Here is an 18372-nt window from a genome sequence, read left to right as displayed (position 1 = left end):
CACTAATCAATTAGCATATTTGAGGTCACTCCCTCAAACCATTAAGAATGAGTCCTAAAACGTGAAGATCCGATCATTAGATCAAAAGTTATTCAGGGTGGTCCGTTTTTTTTGCGCTCTGTGCAATTAGTGAATTTTAATGTATTCACTAATTGCACAGAGAATTATTATTGAATTATTATTGAAATAATAATTATTATTCAATAATAATTATTATTGATTATTATTGAATTTGCATGCACTGCAATGAATTTCAATTTTAGTTAATATATTTCAAAAATGTATTATATCTATTAAACTACATTCGTTAACAATTACATTATTCTAGTGCATTTCAAGACAGTTTTTCTAATATTTTACAAAAGCTGAAGCTAAAATTATCATATTTTAAACTTTTGATGTTGCTTAATTCTCTTTTTTTTAAACCAGTTTAGTTGCTTCATAAAAATTTTATCTAGAAAATACTGAAGAGTAGTGATTGGAAGGGGAAAAAATGAATAATAAACTAAAGCCCATTAAAATAAAATTAGGAATTAAAAAAAAACTTAAACATGTGTATCGATGCCTTATCAGTTTTTTTTTAAAAAATAATTGCGCATTTTTTAAAGATTGTTCGAAATAGACCGTTTAGAAAAATATCCTATTCTTTATAAGTAAGAATTTCAAGCGTTTCGTGTTATTTGAAACATCCTAAGCTATAAAGTGATGACCTGCTTTTATTTAAATAGCCAGTATTGATTTTACGCCCGAAATAAAACTATTTTCGAAATGACTTTTTAAATTCCCATATAATGTGCGTTATTTTTTGTTGCATATCTACAAAAATTATCAATTCTTCCTTAAAAACAATTTTTTATACTTATAACTTCAAAAATACATATCTTAGAGGTAAATAAATAGAGAAGTTCATAAAACGTATAAAACAGTTCAATAATAAATAAACACTCATAAAACGTAACCAATCTCATAATGTTTGTAGAACATAAAAAAAGGAATCGTAAAGCCAATAAATAACTTTTCTTAACTTTGTTTCAAACGAAATAGATATTAAAATTTTTTCACAAAATAATGTTTTAAAAAAGTAAAAGTTTCAGTGAATATAACTACACTTCATAACTTATAATTACATTCAGTTAGTATGACATTCAGTGAGTATGACACAGTATATAACTACGCTTTGAAAATAAAGTATGATTCATTTAAGCCCTTTGAAACAAAAGACGCTGTTTCGGTTACACGTCAGACTCGCAAACGTCTTCAAGCATGACACAGATGACGTCACAGTGTTCTTGAACGTAAACCACAGACACGTCTTACCTAGTCTTACCTGAAACACGTGGTCTGGGAGTATCACAAACATGATGCAAAATCCCTACTTCTTACAACTATGCCTTTTTTTAGATCTAGGAAAATCAAATTGTATTAAAGAACGTAGTTACGTATTTTTCTTGTTTATTTTCGTTTGTAAATCATTCGAAGTTACGAAAATTGCTGTTTTTAATTAACCTAATATTTTTTTCTCTCATATTTTCACTATTTGATAAGGATTTTACTTAAAAGTAATAATAAAATTTCTTTAAATAAGAATGCTGAAATAGGTAACAAATGCTTAATGAATAATATCTATTATTATTATTATTAACATCTATTATAAGTGTATAAATAATTGTATTAATAACAATAATGACAATATACGATAGCGGTGTTATATTAAGTAAACTTGTGAAAGGTTTATTCGTAATATTTTGCAAGAATCCTATCTTCTTACAGCCATGTTTTCTATCTAGCAAAATTAAATTGTATTAAAGAACGTAGTTGCGTATTTTTCCTTTTCTTTATCTTCGTTTGTAAATTATTCGAAGTTACTATAATTACTGTTTTTAATTAACCTAATATTTTTTCTTTATACTTAGATTCTTTGATAAGAATATTAATTAAAAAAAATTTTTTTAATAAAAATACTGGAATAGGAAACAAATGCTTAATAAATAATATTAATAATTATTATTATAATTATTATTATAATTAATTCCACTAATAATTGTATGAATAATTGTATTAATAACAATAATAACTGAATTAAAAAACAAGGTTACGCATTTTTTTTTGTAACAGTAATTACTATTTTTAATAAGCCTAATAGTTTTACTTTATATTTCGATTCCTTGATAAGGCTTTCATTTAAAAATGAAGAATTGTTACATAAAAAAGTCGAAATAGTTAACAAATGCTTAAAGAAAAATAATAATAATTATCATTAATATTAATATCAATAATAATTGTATGAATAACAATAATGAAAATGTGCGATTGGGGTTATAAATTAAGAGAATAAATGAAATGAATTTGAAAATGAGTTTCATTTATAATATAATGGGAAAACCCTATTTTCTTGCAACTGCATTTTTTCTAATAATTGTATTATATTTTAAAACGAAGATATGTATTCTTCATCTTGCTTATTTTAGTCGTTTTATTGTTTACAATAAGAATGTTTCTGATTATTAATTTGCCTAATATTTTTACTTTTCAAACTTTTTACAATATTTTAATTCTTTGATAATAATTTCCAATTAAAAATAAAATATAAATGAATATAAAAATGAAACTATAAATAATTATAAAAAAATTTCAAAAACAAATTAATAATTGTTTTTAGCAGGCAGGTCATGCAAAAAGTACAAATGTTTAATGGTGAATATTAATAATATAAATATTATTGTTATTAATGTAATAATAATATCAGCAACAATATATAATTATTATTTTTTCAAGGTGATAAAAAAGCTTTATTCTTTAGGAAGGACTGTTTATTTTTCATATAACTTCATATTAAGGCATAATAATTTAATTTTTTTTAATTCAATAAAGGAGTACAGTTACATATAAATTATCTATTTAAAAAAATAACCCAAATTTTGTTGAACAAGTGCTTGAAAGTAAGTTCCAAAATTTTTAAAAGTTTAATAGTTATGATAAACAAAGGGAACTTAAAAATGTAATCAATCAAATTATAATTGCACTGTAATTTTAAAACAGTTCTCAAAATGCACTAGTTTTGCTTAAACTTCAAAACCATATAACTTCTACAAAAATTGCTGTGAAAAGCCTCATGAGAAGATACATACTTATAAAACACTAATCATGTGTGTATTTTTAATGCGTCAAATAACTATAAATAGCAAACCATCCACGTGTTATGCAAATAATAAGATAAGAGTTTTTTTTTAAAAAAAAAAAACTTTTATCTCTTACCTCTTTACCGTTTTTGTTGTTCAGATTTAGCTTCACCTTGGTTGTATTACTGATAGCATACTATGTTATCATTTTTGCAATTGTGACATACATTCATTTACTTATTTCCTGGACGCTAATGTCACCTATTGAAAGCAGTTTAAACAATAATTTTATCTCAAATATTATTTAAAGCAAAGAAAAAAAATGGAAATTTGTAAAATCAATAACTTTTTTATCAATCTGTACGTAAAAGTAAATTAAAAATTTGTGCAAATTAAATTCTTTTTACTTTTGACTACATCAAAGAATAAAATACGTATGTTTTTTTTTATCTCAGCTTTAGATAAATATAAGTTTTTTTATTAGCTCAAAGTTAATTAAACATTTTAGTGCTTTTTTGGTTTAAGAAATTTTCCTGATTATTTTTAATGCTAAAGTATACAATACTCGCCTGTTATTGAAGCGACTGAAGATCAAAACGCGACGGTCACAGGTTGATCTACATAATGCACTCAGTAAAAAAAGTATGGCCAGAACAACCAGAATGCTGTAAAGTTTTCTGTGTTTCTGACTTCATAGGGACACCAAAAAGCTATATAATTTTTACCGAAGTACTTTAATAATGATTCCAATGAAACTAGCAGCAAAATATGGTTTAATAATATGATATTTTTATAGTATGCGTGAAAATGTGGTAAATGTAGTAAAATTTGGTGATTTTATGAGGTGGTGATTTTTATTTGGGGTCTCTAAATCATGGCATAAAAACCATTTATTCGGTTAAATTTACTTTCAGTTTTGTATATCCTGCTTAATGAGTGGTAATAAGAACTATAATTTTCAAATCCAGAATTTGCGAAGAACAGTTACCATTTGAATTGAAAAATTACCAAATGAATGGTTTAAATACCGTATATTTCTGTACTATTACAAATATTATGCTTTTTTTTTTTTAACGAAAAAGCACGCACGGTAACCAAGCATGGTAACTTTCCCAGAATTTTTTTCATCCGTGTGTTATTCGCTTCCAGCAACCACAGTTCTAACTAAAATTTCCCTTATTGTAAATGGGTCAAGTGTTAGTGTTCCATTTCTACAGGGTTGACAATGGGGGGGGGTCTCGTTCCCCTCCCCCTCAGAACACAAATGCGAAAAAAGTTAAGTTTTTCCCAATGCCTGAACCAGGATATCTTCTTTTGAGTTGCAGTTCTTAGTTATAAAGCAAGAACCGAACATCTGATGTTCACCGATTGTTCAATGACGATGATCAAGTCAAATGTTAGGTGAACTATTTGGTTATTCGGAAAGTAATTTTTTTATGGAAATAAAAAGCAATTCTATTATAGTGAATGAATAGTTTATTGAATCATACATTGTCCATTTTGGTTCAATACCTTTTGCCATCTTTCTGGCAGCATAATGATTCTGCGAGCATAAAATTGTTGTCCTTTGTTGGCAAAAAACTGAGCTAGGTTATTTTTTATCTCCTTATTTGTAGTAAAGATTACGTGGAGACTACTACGTGGTACTAAAAATTTCGTGGAGACCGGATCATTGTTGTAGACAATCCATTTTTTGGGCTTCAAAAATGAATAATTTTTCCACGCTTGAGAAGCAAGTCACAGACGTCTACACAACAATCAAATTTCTTCCCATAAGAATATGAAACGTCGAGCTTCCCATATGTCGAGCTTTGAGATTAAACCTTATTGTTTCCAAATGATCATAAACGGTTTAATTCAATACATTTATTCTCTCAGAAATTTCACAAGTTGTTTTCCGCTGGTTTCCGTCAATTAATGCCTTTCTTGTGTCTTTATTAGCTTAAATTTGAGTGGAGCATTGCATCTTGATCGAAATTTTGCCAGACCAAAATTTTGCAAATCAGTATTGGCGCTGGCTTACTGCCAATGCATCTTCTCTCTTCAAATCGGATAATTATTTTCTTGCTTGTACAGCATTTTTTGCTTTTTCGATTCTGAAAAAGTAAAATACACTGAAAATTCTGCCTTTTTTAACTTTCTTTATTTGAAAGGGCACCAACTAAAAAACATTGCGTAGAATCAAGCGAACTTTTTCACAAGCAAGCCTTGTTGTATCAGGTATCAAAATTTATAAGGATTATGTGGCTCAAGGGCAAAACTGGCGGTGAAAATATATAATTGAACCCCGTTTTGGGAAGAAAAGAAAAAGAATTTTTTCCCCGAACAAGCCAATATTTAACAAACCTGTGAGAGTTTAATCATGTTATTAAACCTAAGTAACTAAACTCTAGAAATAAGTTTTACATGTACAAAGCTAAATGTAGATTTTGTTGTAAATCGTGGAATAATATTGGTTGAATGATGTTCTGAATCTTGGAATGATAAGCAAAAAATGATAATTTTTTGAAACAATGGACAAATTAAGCAATTAAGAGCTGAAGAAACTCAGTAATTTTGCACCGTGTTTCGTCATTTTTGTTTAAAAATGCTTTCTTTTTCTCACGTGTGTTTTCTAATATTGCGTAATTTCACTAATTTTCCTGTAAGGGACTCTTACGAGGAGGAATAATAAACGAGAAGGCTAAACATTTAACACAAATGTCATTGGCGTTACTATTCCATGAAAATCGCTGTTAAACACTGGATTAAAAAAAGAGCGGCGTTTTCATTTCTTCTTGTATTTGGTATTAGTGTGATTATTAGTTTATATTCCTGTTGAAACTGTTACTGATTAAGTGTCATACAAAACATCTTCTACAAGTAAGCAATTTTTTATATGATATATATTTAAAGCTCATGGTTTTTACTTTTTGAAAAATTTTCTGTTTTACTTTTTTAAATGAATGCACATGAAGGAAAAAATTCTGATGCACTTAGTGTATTGTATGGTAATGACAGTTCTGGTAAAAAAATCTGATATATAAAACCAAAATATACGATATTTATGCAGTTTGTTTTTAGTATTTCAAAGGAAATTTTTCAGTTCATATGGCAACGGTTTGGCGGAAATTCTGATTTTCAAAATTATAGCTATCCACATATTAAGTGAAAAACACAAATCAGAAAGGTAAATTTAACTGAATAAATGGTTTTTATGCCATGCTGTAAGAAATCGGGGTTAAAAGTTACCAACGCCAATTACATTCTGCATACTGACAATAAGTTAGTTCAAAATCTCAGTTTCAACGTTATTTAAATTGCATTGAATCAACTATCGCACATAATTTCAGCTTTTGATATTTATAAATCTAATGCACCTGTCTAAATGATAACATCACGTTGAACAGCTTACTTACGTCTCTTATGTGTATTTTGCACAATATGATGAAGTGATTAGATACAGCACACCTTTTCTTTAATATTTTCATTTTTTGAATAGCGTTCTGAAAAGATGTTTTATACTTTTTCACATCCAATGTTTAATAAAGAAATGAATGGGCAGATAAAAGTATGATACAGCCTGGAGGAGTGACTTGGGACCCTATACCTATACTAAATTATCCAAAACTTACTTATATTCAGAAATAATAAAAATTCCTTTGAAATTCACTTCCAATTAAACATGTTATACAAAAATTAAAAAAAGCTTTTATACTTTTTACAAAAATAATTAAATTAATTATTAATATTAGATTAAATGTCCATACCAGCAAAAATATCCAGTAAATGTCCAGCACTTTGGGTGTGCATTATAAGCAGAATTCATTTTACCGTAAAATATTGTACCGTAATTTTTCAGAGATAGTTATTTACTTAGTCATTCAATTATTTTACGGTAATTATTACTGTAAAAATTGCGGTATATCACATTTTTATTCCGTAACATGTTACTGTAAAAATGGATTTTACGGTACTTTTTACCGTACTCCAATTACGGTAAAAAGTACCAGTACTTTTTCAGTAATTGGATCCGGAATTTTTTACAGGGTACCAGACATAAAAATTTCAAAATTAAAAAAAAAAGGAATTTTCTGTTTTTACTAAATTAATTACATTTTTGCTTATTGAGACCCCAGTAAATTATCAGAGTTTTGTGCATAAATTTAGTTTTGTGGATGAAATTAGTTGTAATTACGGTAGTGCATTTTACCGTAATTGCATCCGGAATTTTTTACAGGGTACCAGACATAAAAATTTCAAAATTAAAAAAAAAGGAATTTTCTGTTTTTACTAAATTAATTACATTTTTGCCGATTGAGACCCCAGTAAATTATCAGAGTTTTGTGCATAAATTTAGTTTTGTGGATGAAATTAGTTAGAAAAACGTGTGACTTAAAGCAAAAGAAGAAAATAGAAAAAAATTAGAGAGTTTGGTGAGGGGTAGATAAATAATTTGTTTATTTGTTTTTCAAATTTTAAATTAGACAAAAAACAAAACTTTTAATGATTCGAATGAAAAATCATAGGACATTGCGATTAAAAATATCTATTATTTTTTTTAGAAAATCACAAAAATTAATTTTAACTTCATAAACTGTAGAAACAGTTTTAGAAGCCCCTCCCTGTCAATGAAAGTAACTTTTATAAAAAATAATCATTTGAATATCATTTTGAAGTAATATTTTGCATGTCTTTCATAATGTTTTTATTTATTTATTTATTTATTTATTTATTTTTAAATGTAGATGTGCTTCATCGGCGTTTTTTAGCTTTCCGAATTTATATTTATAATTTTCTGATTTCCCTTTTACTTTAATTTATGATTAGCAGATGTATTGAACAACAAAATTTATTATTTGAAATATGGGTTCCTTCAAAATAATATTATTTCAAGAGGTAAATCATCAAAATGACTTTTAAGTATATTTTGGATACATAATATTTAATCTGTTTTTGACTTCAAAGTTTCTAAATTTCGGTTAAGTAATTGCTGAACTTTTTATTTCACTTTTCAATTTTTGTTTTAAAACTTGAAATAACATGCCTGAAAAAATTAGTGCATTTTAATTTAATATTATTCATGCATTATTGAATGTTTTGTTTTTTAAATGGAATAGATGATTTGAAAATAAATAATAATTTTTGAAGGAAAAAACTTTCTTAAAATTTTCTTAATTACATTGAGTTTGTATAATCTTTTTATTTTTAACTTTACGATTCCAAAGATTCCAAATATTTATATTTGTAGAGTAGCTATAGTATTTTGAATAGTAATATTCAAACCCTGAAATTAATTTGGAAGCCCAAACAGCATTTTTTCAATTATAGCATTATAAATTTACAGTAATATATTATAAATTTATAGCATTATAAATTTATTCATTTATATCTTTTAAACATCTCAAAATGTAGAATAACTTAAGAATACTTTCAAAACTCTTTCAGTGAAGCACTCTTGGTATAAGCATTTTTGTGACATTTTATAGACTTTTTATTTATCTAAAACGTACATGATAAGTTTATAATAGATTTTATAATAAACGGAAACATTTCTACTTTTTTGTAATATTTTATAGACGTTTTATGTTTCTAGAACGTACTCACAGGTTTAAGTTATAATAGATTTTATTATAAAAGGAAACATTTATACATTTTTGCATTTTTTATTGACGTTTCATGTTTCTAGAACGTACATGATGAAGTTATGATAGATTTAATAATAATAGAAAATATTTGTACGTTCTTGCGATTTTTTATTTTCTAAAACGTACGTGATAAGGTTATGAAAGATTTTATAATAAGAAAATAAACATTTTTACGTTTTAGTGATATTTTATAGACTTTTTATGTTTCATAAATTTAAATGGACGTACGCTATGACAGATGATTTTTTAATAAAATATATAACATTTGTACGTTTTTGTGATATTTTATAACTTTTTAAATTTTAGAAATGTAAATGGATGCATGTCATTAAAGATTTTTAATAAAAAATAAAATTTTTTACGTTTTTGTGTTATTTCATAAACTTTTTACGTTTTAAAAACGTGGATGATAAGGTCGTGATAAATTTTAAAATAAAAATGAAAAATTTTCATGTTTTAAAAATTAAGCAGAGACAATTCTCTGACTCTTTACAAAAAAAATATTTTCATTTTTTATCCCTTAGTTAGTTTTGCTGCGTAAAAGTATTTATGACTGTTTCAGTATAAATATAATGTTTCTTCACATTTTATTAAATAATATATTAGATAAAACGTGAAATAATTGAAGACACGCTTACGAATACTTCCTAATAGGAACTATCTCTCTTATTTCCATGAACATACTTTCAACAAAAGCTATTTTTCTTTAAACTAATCGAATTAAAAGTTATAAAAAGAAATAGGTGAAAAATATTTCCTTCTCAAAGGAATTTTTTTTTAAAAATTAAGATCAATGCTAAGATTGGTACAGACAATTGTTGTCTTTTTGGTCATGCTTCGAAGAATAAATGAAGCGCCAATTTAAAAGGGATAAGTGAACTTCCTGCTATTTATGCTATCTTTTTTTTTAAGAAAAATAATACCAAATGAAGTTCTAAAACTTTCAAAAGATTTTTTAAATACTATTTCAGATATCATAGTCGGGTTATTTTACCATTTCAGTTTTAGAAATTTTATACAATTATTCATCGTGATCATAGAAATTATTTTATTAAGTAATTTCTCATAATATTATATATATATCATAAATATACATATATCACATATATTATAATATATACCATATATATCACGGAAAGCTGTATATGATTAAATGACAAAAACATTTCAAAAAATATAAAATTAAGCTTTATTAAACATTTTTTTCACAAACTTAAACTTAAAATCTTTATTATAAGATTATTTAATTGATTAATATTTTAAGCATTTTTAAATTCTTTTTATCATATTAGTTTTAAAATCATTTTTTTACTTATTTAAACTGGTGTAACTAAAACTTCATTACTTTACATCGGAACCAAGCATGCAAATGGATTCACGATTCCATGTAATCAAATAAGCAACAATTGCGATTATTTAGTTGAAAATATTCGAATAACTATATTATTGTAATGATTAATATCTAAATATTTCTTCACACTTCCTTTAAATCTCCCAAATAACAGCATGCACCAAATTTCTCATTCTACCCGGCGAAAAAAAATCTGGTAAAATTACCGTAATGTATGGTGATGACATTTCTATTAAAAGAGAGTGATAATTGTGGTTAATAAAAAGCAAAATATTTGGTACTTCAACCATTCAGTTGGTATTTTTCCGTTCATATGGTAACAATTTACAGGAAATTCTGGTATACAAAATTATAGTTCTTATTACCACACATTTAGTAAATATACAAAACTAACAAGTAAATTTAACTGAATAAATGGTTTTTATGCCATGCTCTAAGGTATCATGACGAAATCACCGAAATTTACCTCATTTACCAAATTCTATCAGATATTATAAAATCATATTTTATTTTTAATTTTACCAAAATCATCAACAAAGTGTATCGGTAAAAATTACCGAGATATTTATTGCTTTAATTGAGCTTTTTATTGCTACTAAAAACAGTAAATTTTACCATATTCTGGCAGTTTGACCATACTGTTTTGTTAGTCTAGGAAATATTTATTAAACCAAATTTTTTTTTAGGTGAAATATGTTTTTTTGCTTGTTTTATCGTTACAGTTATTAATACACAGGAAAAAGGAAAGATTTAATTATTACAAAAAATTGAAGCTCTCGAAATTATTTATTTCTTAGCTGAAAAGGATAATGAGAAAAATTTGATATTTACAGAAAAGAAACATACCTAATATCTCTAGAAATAAATTCCTTAGAAAAAGTTATATAATTTAAAATTTAGTTGCATTACTTTCATATAATATTTGTGTCATTTGTTTTTAAAATGCAAACATAATTTACTAAAAATTTTGCTATGCAAAAGCGAACCTATTTTTACCTTTTTTTCGTTATTTAACATTTTATGTAATTTCAAATATCAATAAAAATACAATTTTTCATTGAAAATTCTGTTAATTACGCATACACATAAATTATTCTACAAGCCTCTACATGAATGTTTCTGTCAGACACAATGCCAATAACAGAAATAAATCTTATAAGAAATCACAAGTAATATATCTTATAAGAAATCACGCGTATAAATTACATTTAATTTGTTATGCAATAATACATAGATTTGATACGAACATTTTTGCGAATACAAAAATTTATACTCATAGTGTCAATTAATTTTTAAGCAGCTGAATGTTTTTCTTCACGGAGAAAAACAGTCTTATAAAATTTTCCTATTATATGGTATTGACATTATTATTAAAAAAAAAAAAAAAACATAACACTGGTTTAAACCAAAATAAAAATTATTCGGCATTTAAACCATTCATTTGAAATGGTTTACCGGGAATTATCGTTCCTATTACTACACATTTAGTAAATGTACATAACTAAAAAGTAAATTTAACCAAATAAGTGGTTTTTATGCCATGTTCTAAGGTATCATGAAATAGTTACCAAATTTTACCACATTTATCAAATTTTATCCCACGTTTAAAAAAATCTTATTTTATTGTTTATTTTATCGAAATAATTATTAAAGCACTTTGGTGAAAAGTACAGAGATTTTTGGTGTTCCCCTAGAACCAGAAAAACGGTAAATTTTACCATTTTCGGCAGTTTTGACCATACATTTTTTACACTGTTCAAAGTTTACTTTTATATATTTAAAGCTTATATAAAGTACAACTATTACAGCGTACCATCCATATGCTTTGAGAAAATCAGCTTGTCGATTTATTTTTAAATAACGTTTTTCAGTTCAATAAAAATTTTTTCCAGACAAATGCTGTCATGAAATGTACTATATTTCAGACAATAAAACTGTCTGCATTGGTGGAGTTAATAGCCAAAGCTAATCCTTGAAAGGTCATTTACTTTTATGTGTCTGTTAGAAAGAAGATATAGAAAACTGAACCATTCATTCATACTTAACTATTATTGTTTTCTTGTTTTACTTTTTTTTCTTCAAATTACGCGATAATCAACTATAGTAAGAGGAAGCTTATTAATTTGTTAGCAAACTAAGTTAACTAAGTAAATTAAATATTTAAGCACATTATTCTTACTCAAACATTTACTTATTCAATTAGTATTGTCAGCAACTCAGATGTTAAATAGATATTTATCCTATTTAAAAACAAAGTGTGTGTGTGCTAGGAAAAAAAGAAAAAGTTTATAAAGTAATCAGGAAAATTCTGTGAAAACTTTGAGGAAAATAGCAATTTTTTTTCCTTTTAATACCAAGGACAAAGTGACCACATCTATTGTTTTTATTTGCTAAAAGCTGAGCATAATACTATAATTTTGAGGACAGTTGAATCTCATGACAATGTTAAAAAACGGGAAAGCGTGTGTAACTTTCGACTCGAAAAAGAGAAAAAAAAAAGTTGCACTTTTTTTAAATATTGAGGAAGTATGAGCACACATGATCGGTTTTGTTTGGAGAAATGGGTATATATTGACATAATTTCAGACATTTAATGCAATAATTTCCATAGAAATTCAAGATTGAAACTATTTAATGAAATGACAGTGGCATACAATGATTTTATTTAACATTTTTTGCATAAGATTTCTTATCAATATTAACTGTAATTGCACGTATTTGTCTGTTTTAATTTTATTTATTACATACTTTGAAGGATTTTTATATTATATCATTACTGTTGTTTTTTCTATAGGTTAATGTTCATTATTGATTTGTATTTTTAACTATTGATTTGTATTCTTGATTTTTGTTTTAAATTATGAAAAAAATATTAGTAAATTATTTAAATAATTGCAAAACAAAAAAATTTCGTACTAACATAATATTGTGTGTTTATATCGTTTTTATCTTTCGAAATAAAGTAATATGCTTATAGAAAATTGTGAACAAACTAACAAATAAATAAATAAGAACACAGTTAATTCGTGTTTAAGACTGGTTAGAAAAAATTTGGTATTAAGCTTAAAAATCTGAAATATTTTGGTGAATAATTCAAGAAGTTTGAATAAATATGTTGGACTTGGGGCAATGTAATGATGTGCTACATTTTTAAATTGTTCAACAGACTGTTTTTGGTGAAAAGTACCATAATTTCCACATAGACAATGAAATATCACTGTGTGCTACGCTCTTATCTGGTAGAAAATGCGGAAGCATAATTATCTATCTGGATATTCACTCTTAGAAAATCGGTTCAACACTGAACCATAATATCAACTCCTTGCGCAATATTGCGGTGCAAACTTTCTTCAATTTTTATAAGGTGTTAAAATGAACCATAAATCCGTTCAAGTTGAAGTATGACGTTGTGCAAGTACGATAATATGGTTTTACTCAGTTCCATATTAAGCTGTAATAATTAAGAAAAGTTTAATGTAAAAACGTAAGCTTTTAAAAACAGTGTAGCTTTTATTATATTTTTCTAAGCTCTTCATCTGCACAGAAAGCACTTTCTTTTACGTTCAAGTTTAAAAATTTTGATTCTAAGCTTTAATTATTTATTTATTTATTTATTTTTACTTAATGGCCAGAACTTGAAACTGAAATTCAGCTTAACTTGTTTACGTTTCAACATTTATAAATCTATAGTTCGAAAGGTTTTCAGACCAATCATATGGAGACCTGCAGAGGATTATGAGATATTTCACCTTTAATGACCTCATAATACGATATAGAGAAAGCCAAAAGATAAAAAATGTCATCACCGTATCTCAGTATAGCTCTTGTTTGAGGAAATAGTTTTTAACCTTAATTTTTTACACATCTTTTCAACCTTGATTATGCAAGTATTCTTATTTGACCTACTGATTGCATTGGCAAAGTCTGGGGTTTATATTGTTTCTTTAAGATAAGTAATTCTCATATTTGAAAATTAAGTTATTCAAAAATAAATTATAAGTTGATGGAAAAAAATTGTAACGGTATTTCGGGTTAATATGTTTTATATTTCAAACAATGAAATAGAATAAAAAGGTATTTCTTTAATTATTTATATAAAATTATCATGAATCAATGTTTTGCATTGATTTAAGTACCGTATACTAATATAAATATAATTCAAGCGTAAAAAATTTGTTTAACGTTTTAAATTACTAAGCCTAAAAGAAATTGATTTTTACAAATAGTTAATAAAAAAACCATCGTAAGCCTATTTAGAGTTAATGTGTCAATTTTTCAAACTCTGAAGTGAATTAGAATAGTATTTCCTTAAGCATTTATACAAAACTGTCATAAATCTATATTTTGCATAAATTAAAATATGAAATATAAATATAATTTAAGCGTACGCCAAAAATGGTTTAATATTTAAAAACACTAAGCCTTAAAAATTGTTTTCGATTCGATAGTCAATGACAATCTTCAAATTTAAAGAACAAATTAAAAGATTCGAGCATGATAGGAACGAAATTTTCATAAAATCTGAGTTTTGCATTAATCCAAATTTGAAATATACATTCAATTTCACCCCAAAAAATGCTTTAACATTTTAAATTGCTAAGCATAAGAGTAATTATTTTTTATGAAAAGACAATGTTCATATTAAAATGAGATACTCAGGTACTGTAAAATTTGGCATAGTAGGATTTCGAGCAAGAGCTATAGTGAGCAAATTTCTTATAAAATAAATGAGAGTAATTATATCATAAGAAATTATTACGAGAGAGAAATAATTTCATATGAATAAAATTTATTTCTATTGGTTCATATATAATAATTTCATTCTTAGATATTTGTATTTCAATAGAGTAAACAATATGTTACAACTTGCAGCTCAGTCGACTCTACACCTATTAAATTTAAATTTATTTCCTTAAATGTTGTGAAAAAAAAGATGTATTTTTTCCAAATTAGTCCATAGTAATAAGGTTCATTGTTCTCTTGATATTCCTGATGAAAATTATTTTGTCCTTATTTTTTTTAGATTTTTTTTCTCAAGATAATCCTGATTTTTTTGTGTTCAGAACATCCCATTCTCTACGAATGTAAATTCGGTATCGGTTTTTAAAATAATTAATTTTGAATAATCGAAGGGATTTGTATTTTTAGAACCAACGTCTTTTTTATTTTAATTAATAATATTAGTAAAAATTGCAAACTTTGGTATTCAAACTTAGGGACTATTCGCATGGTTCAAGTATATAACCTTAGTCGCACGATTCAATACTTCAAACTTTTTGATAATGCAATCATTTTAAGAAAAAGAAACTCAAAAATATTACATGTCTAAATTTATATCATAATTAATTTAGGGTTCATACTCTTATTTATTTTTTTATCTGAAAATCTAATAAAAAATCTTGTAGAGTGGAGTTCTATACTTTCTGAAATATTGATTCGTGAAATATTGTTCTCTTTCATTTGATTTTAAAAAAAATAGCTTATTCCAATTAAAAATACAGTATCATATCGTTGAATTTTTAAATGGTGAATTGAGAATCATGCCCTAAATTAATTTTGTAAATCAGCATTTTCACTGTTTTTTCTTCGAATTTATAGAAACCCTACTTCAAAATAATTTAATTAAGAAAGCCTTAAATCGGACTACAATTTTTAATTAAATATTTATATGAAGGATAATTGACTAATTGAAACTGGCTACTTTTTAATGCGATAGTATTCTAAAATTTTTTATTAATTGATCTCAAATTATTATGAGTTGTTCAGTGTTTAACAAATAAATTTATTCAGGATTTGCTGAAACTTCCTGCTCTAAACAAAGTAATTTACAATATTACAATAGTACATTCATTTTTTTTTGCTGTAAAATTTGCCTTTATTATACTTAAGTTAGGCAAATTATGCTTTCCTTAGTTTGTTTGTCCATTTTAAAAGTAATCTGTGTCAAAAATGTCCTGAGTTTTTCTTTGGCCCACTACGGAGTTTGATAGCAATGACAAATTCACCTGGTTATTTTTATAACGAAAGCATATGCCTAGATATTTCTTGGAGGGAGGGAATTGCATATAAAATGAATAAAACTTTGCATTTGGATAAAGTTTTTGAGCAAATTATAACATTTATTTTAATTTTGTGCAGATTTATGAGTTTTTAAAACGAATATTAATAAATTATTGAAGAACCAATCTTTCAGAAATAATCTGTATTTTCTTCAGCGTTTAATATAAAAAGAAAGCAATTATGAGATTTTTTGTTTTATTATTGATAATGACTTGTTTAAATTTTTAATAATTCTACTACAACTTTTCATCTGTTTTCAGGGCAATTGGTTTCAAGGGAATGAAGAAAATTTATGCGAAGACGAGTCAAATGTAAGTTTATCGCAAAATTTTTTTGTTTCATGTAAATTGTCTTATTTAAACCCATTAGTGCCAATAGTCCCGTTTTTGAGACGATTCTAAAATTACATAATGTAAAATCACGAGCCGTGGTGGCTTACACTCTCCACCCAATGAGATGACTCAGATTCGGATGAATATGACTGGTTGATACAAATTCTACTCCTGTATCGTAGTGATTACAATGCAGAATTAAAATTTTCTTAGTAGTAGACGGATCATGAATTTCTTGCATCATAGTGTGGAAGTTTAATTATTTTTGTTAGTCAATTTTAAACTGCTGCACGTGAAAGTTATTGTTTTATCTTTATCTGAATCCGGTTTGAGTTTAATTTGAAAATTATTGGTTCGAAATTTTTTAATTAATGTGTAATGTTTCAATGGATTTAGTGAAGTTAAAAAGTTTTCTGGTCGAAATCATTATTTATTTCGAATTTGAATCCAGCATGATTGTATTAAACAACGATAAATATTAAAGAAATTTTAATTTTTATTATAAAGTTTAATTGAATCATCTGTCTTTTGCTGATAAAAATTCACCAGTTTGTAAAATTTCCCAGAGTAACACTACTGAAAATAAAACCAAAACTGAAAACGAAAATCGGAATTGAAAACCACTTCCGATTCTTTTGAGCTATGAGACAAGCCTCACGGAATTTCTGCTTCTGATTTGTTTTGAAGAAGCCAAACCTCCGAATACCGACAGTGAACGATGTTTCGTTCCGGTGAAGTTAGAGATGGAGAACGGTCCATTAAACTTTCGTATTTTGCCACGAATTGTTTTCGAATTTTGGAATATGTTTTAACTATAGATGTCATCAATCGAGGACGAGAATTACTGCATAATCCATTCACAAAACATGTAAATATCTGTGCAATATGTTTATTTTGAATATTTGTTTCTTTTAATTGTTTCTCCGCTTTTAAAATGAGAATTATGTTAGTTTCTTTTGAATAGTTCATTTTTATATGCTGTGAACTACTATCAAAATGTTTAATATAACTTAAATCATCATTATGAAAGTATATATTTTTGAAAAGTGTTGATCGCAAAACTTTTATAGGCAGCAAGTTGTGTTGAAACTACCAATGACAATATAACCAACATGCTTAAAGTTCCAACTGATAATCAGTAAGTACATTCATATATTTTTCATTTGAGGCTTTATGCTAATTTATTTTCATTGTCTAATGCCATGACCTTTGACTGTCAAATGATTTTCATCAAATTGCAACTGTCCTTCAGGGATTATGAACTTAACAGTTAACGGGAGTACTGTTAACTGTCAAAAATAATATATCTAAATACCAATTCAATGTTTTCATATTGAAATAACAATTATCTTCCTATAAAGATTGTAATGAATTTAAATTTGAGGATGTCTAAATTTGAAAAAAAAAATATTAAGTTTGAGTTTCATGTTAATCAAAATTGTTAAAAAAAAATAAACAAATGAAATAAGGTGCTTAAATTTGTTTGGCAGCTAAGAAAAAATACAGAAATTTGAAATATGAATTTCGGATAAACCTATCTTCATTTGACATAATCTGTAAAGATTACTAGTTAGATTAAAAAAAAAGGCCAATTTCTTCTTAAAAAAACTAAATTTTTTTCTTCCTTTTTTTTTATTTCAAGCATTTTTTAATAGCTGGATTTTTATCTCCATAAAAGTTGTTGCACTATATTAAATTTGTATGCCAATTTTCTTTTGTAATTTTAATCTAGTTTAGCTAAGAGAATATTAATGAATTTTAAGTTCAGTGATATGTAAAATTTTGAAAAATTAATCATAACTCAATCATATGATGCTAAAATTTATATAGTAAATAAATTTTAAACAGCTGAAATTTATTTGTTTGAAAGAGCTAAAATCTTT

At 25.9% G+C, this 18372-nt stretch overlaps 1 protein-coding gene across 9 annotated transcripts in view; it reads left to right on the top strand.

The window, feature by feature from the left end:
• LOC107455119 (glycerol-3-phosphate acyltransferase 1, mitochondrial) overlaps nt 1-18372 on the top strand; it is a 108868-nt gene that overhangs the window by 67234 nt on the left and 23262 nt on the right. For 6 of the 9 annotated variants that reach the window (XM_071188268.1, XM_016072571.3, XM_071188270.1 and 3 more), the window contains 2 exons: nt 16418-16468; nt 17560-17627. In XM_071188268.1, the coding sequence (XP_071044369.1) occupies nt 16418-16468; nt 17560-17627 (119 nt within the window). Of the gene's footprint in view, nt 1-1403; nt 1599-5795; nt 5982-16417; nt 16469-17158; nt 17358-17559; nt 17628-18372 lie in introns of those variants that run through there. The other 3 variants (XM_071188273.1, XM_071188272.1, XM_071188271.1) reach the window with 3 other exon arrangements.

The sequence above is a fragment of the Parasteatoda tepidariorum genome, chromosome X2 (assembly GCF_043381705.1).
Source record: "Parasteatoda tepidariorum isolate YZ-2023 chromosome X2, CAS_Ptep_4.0, whole genome shotgun sequence".
Lineage (NCBI taxonomy): Eukaryota > Metazoa > Arthropoda > Arachnida > Araneae > Theridiidae > Parasteatoda > Parasteatoda tepidariorum.
The sequence above is the reverse complement of the archived record's forward strand: the minus strand, read 5'-3'. Positions and strand labels throughout refer to the sequence as shown.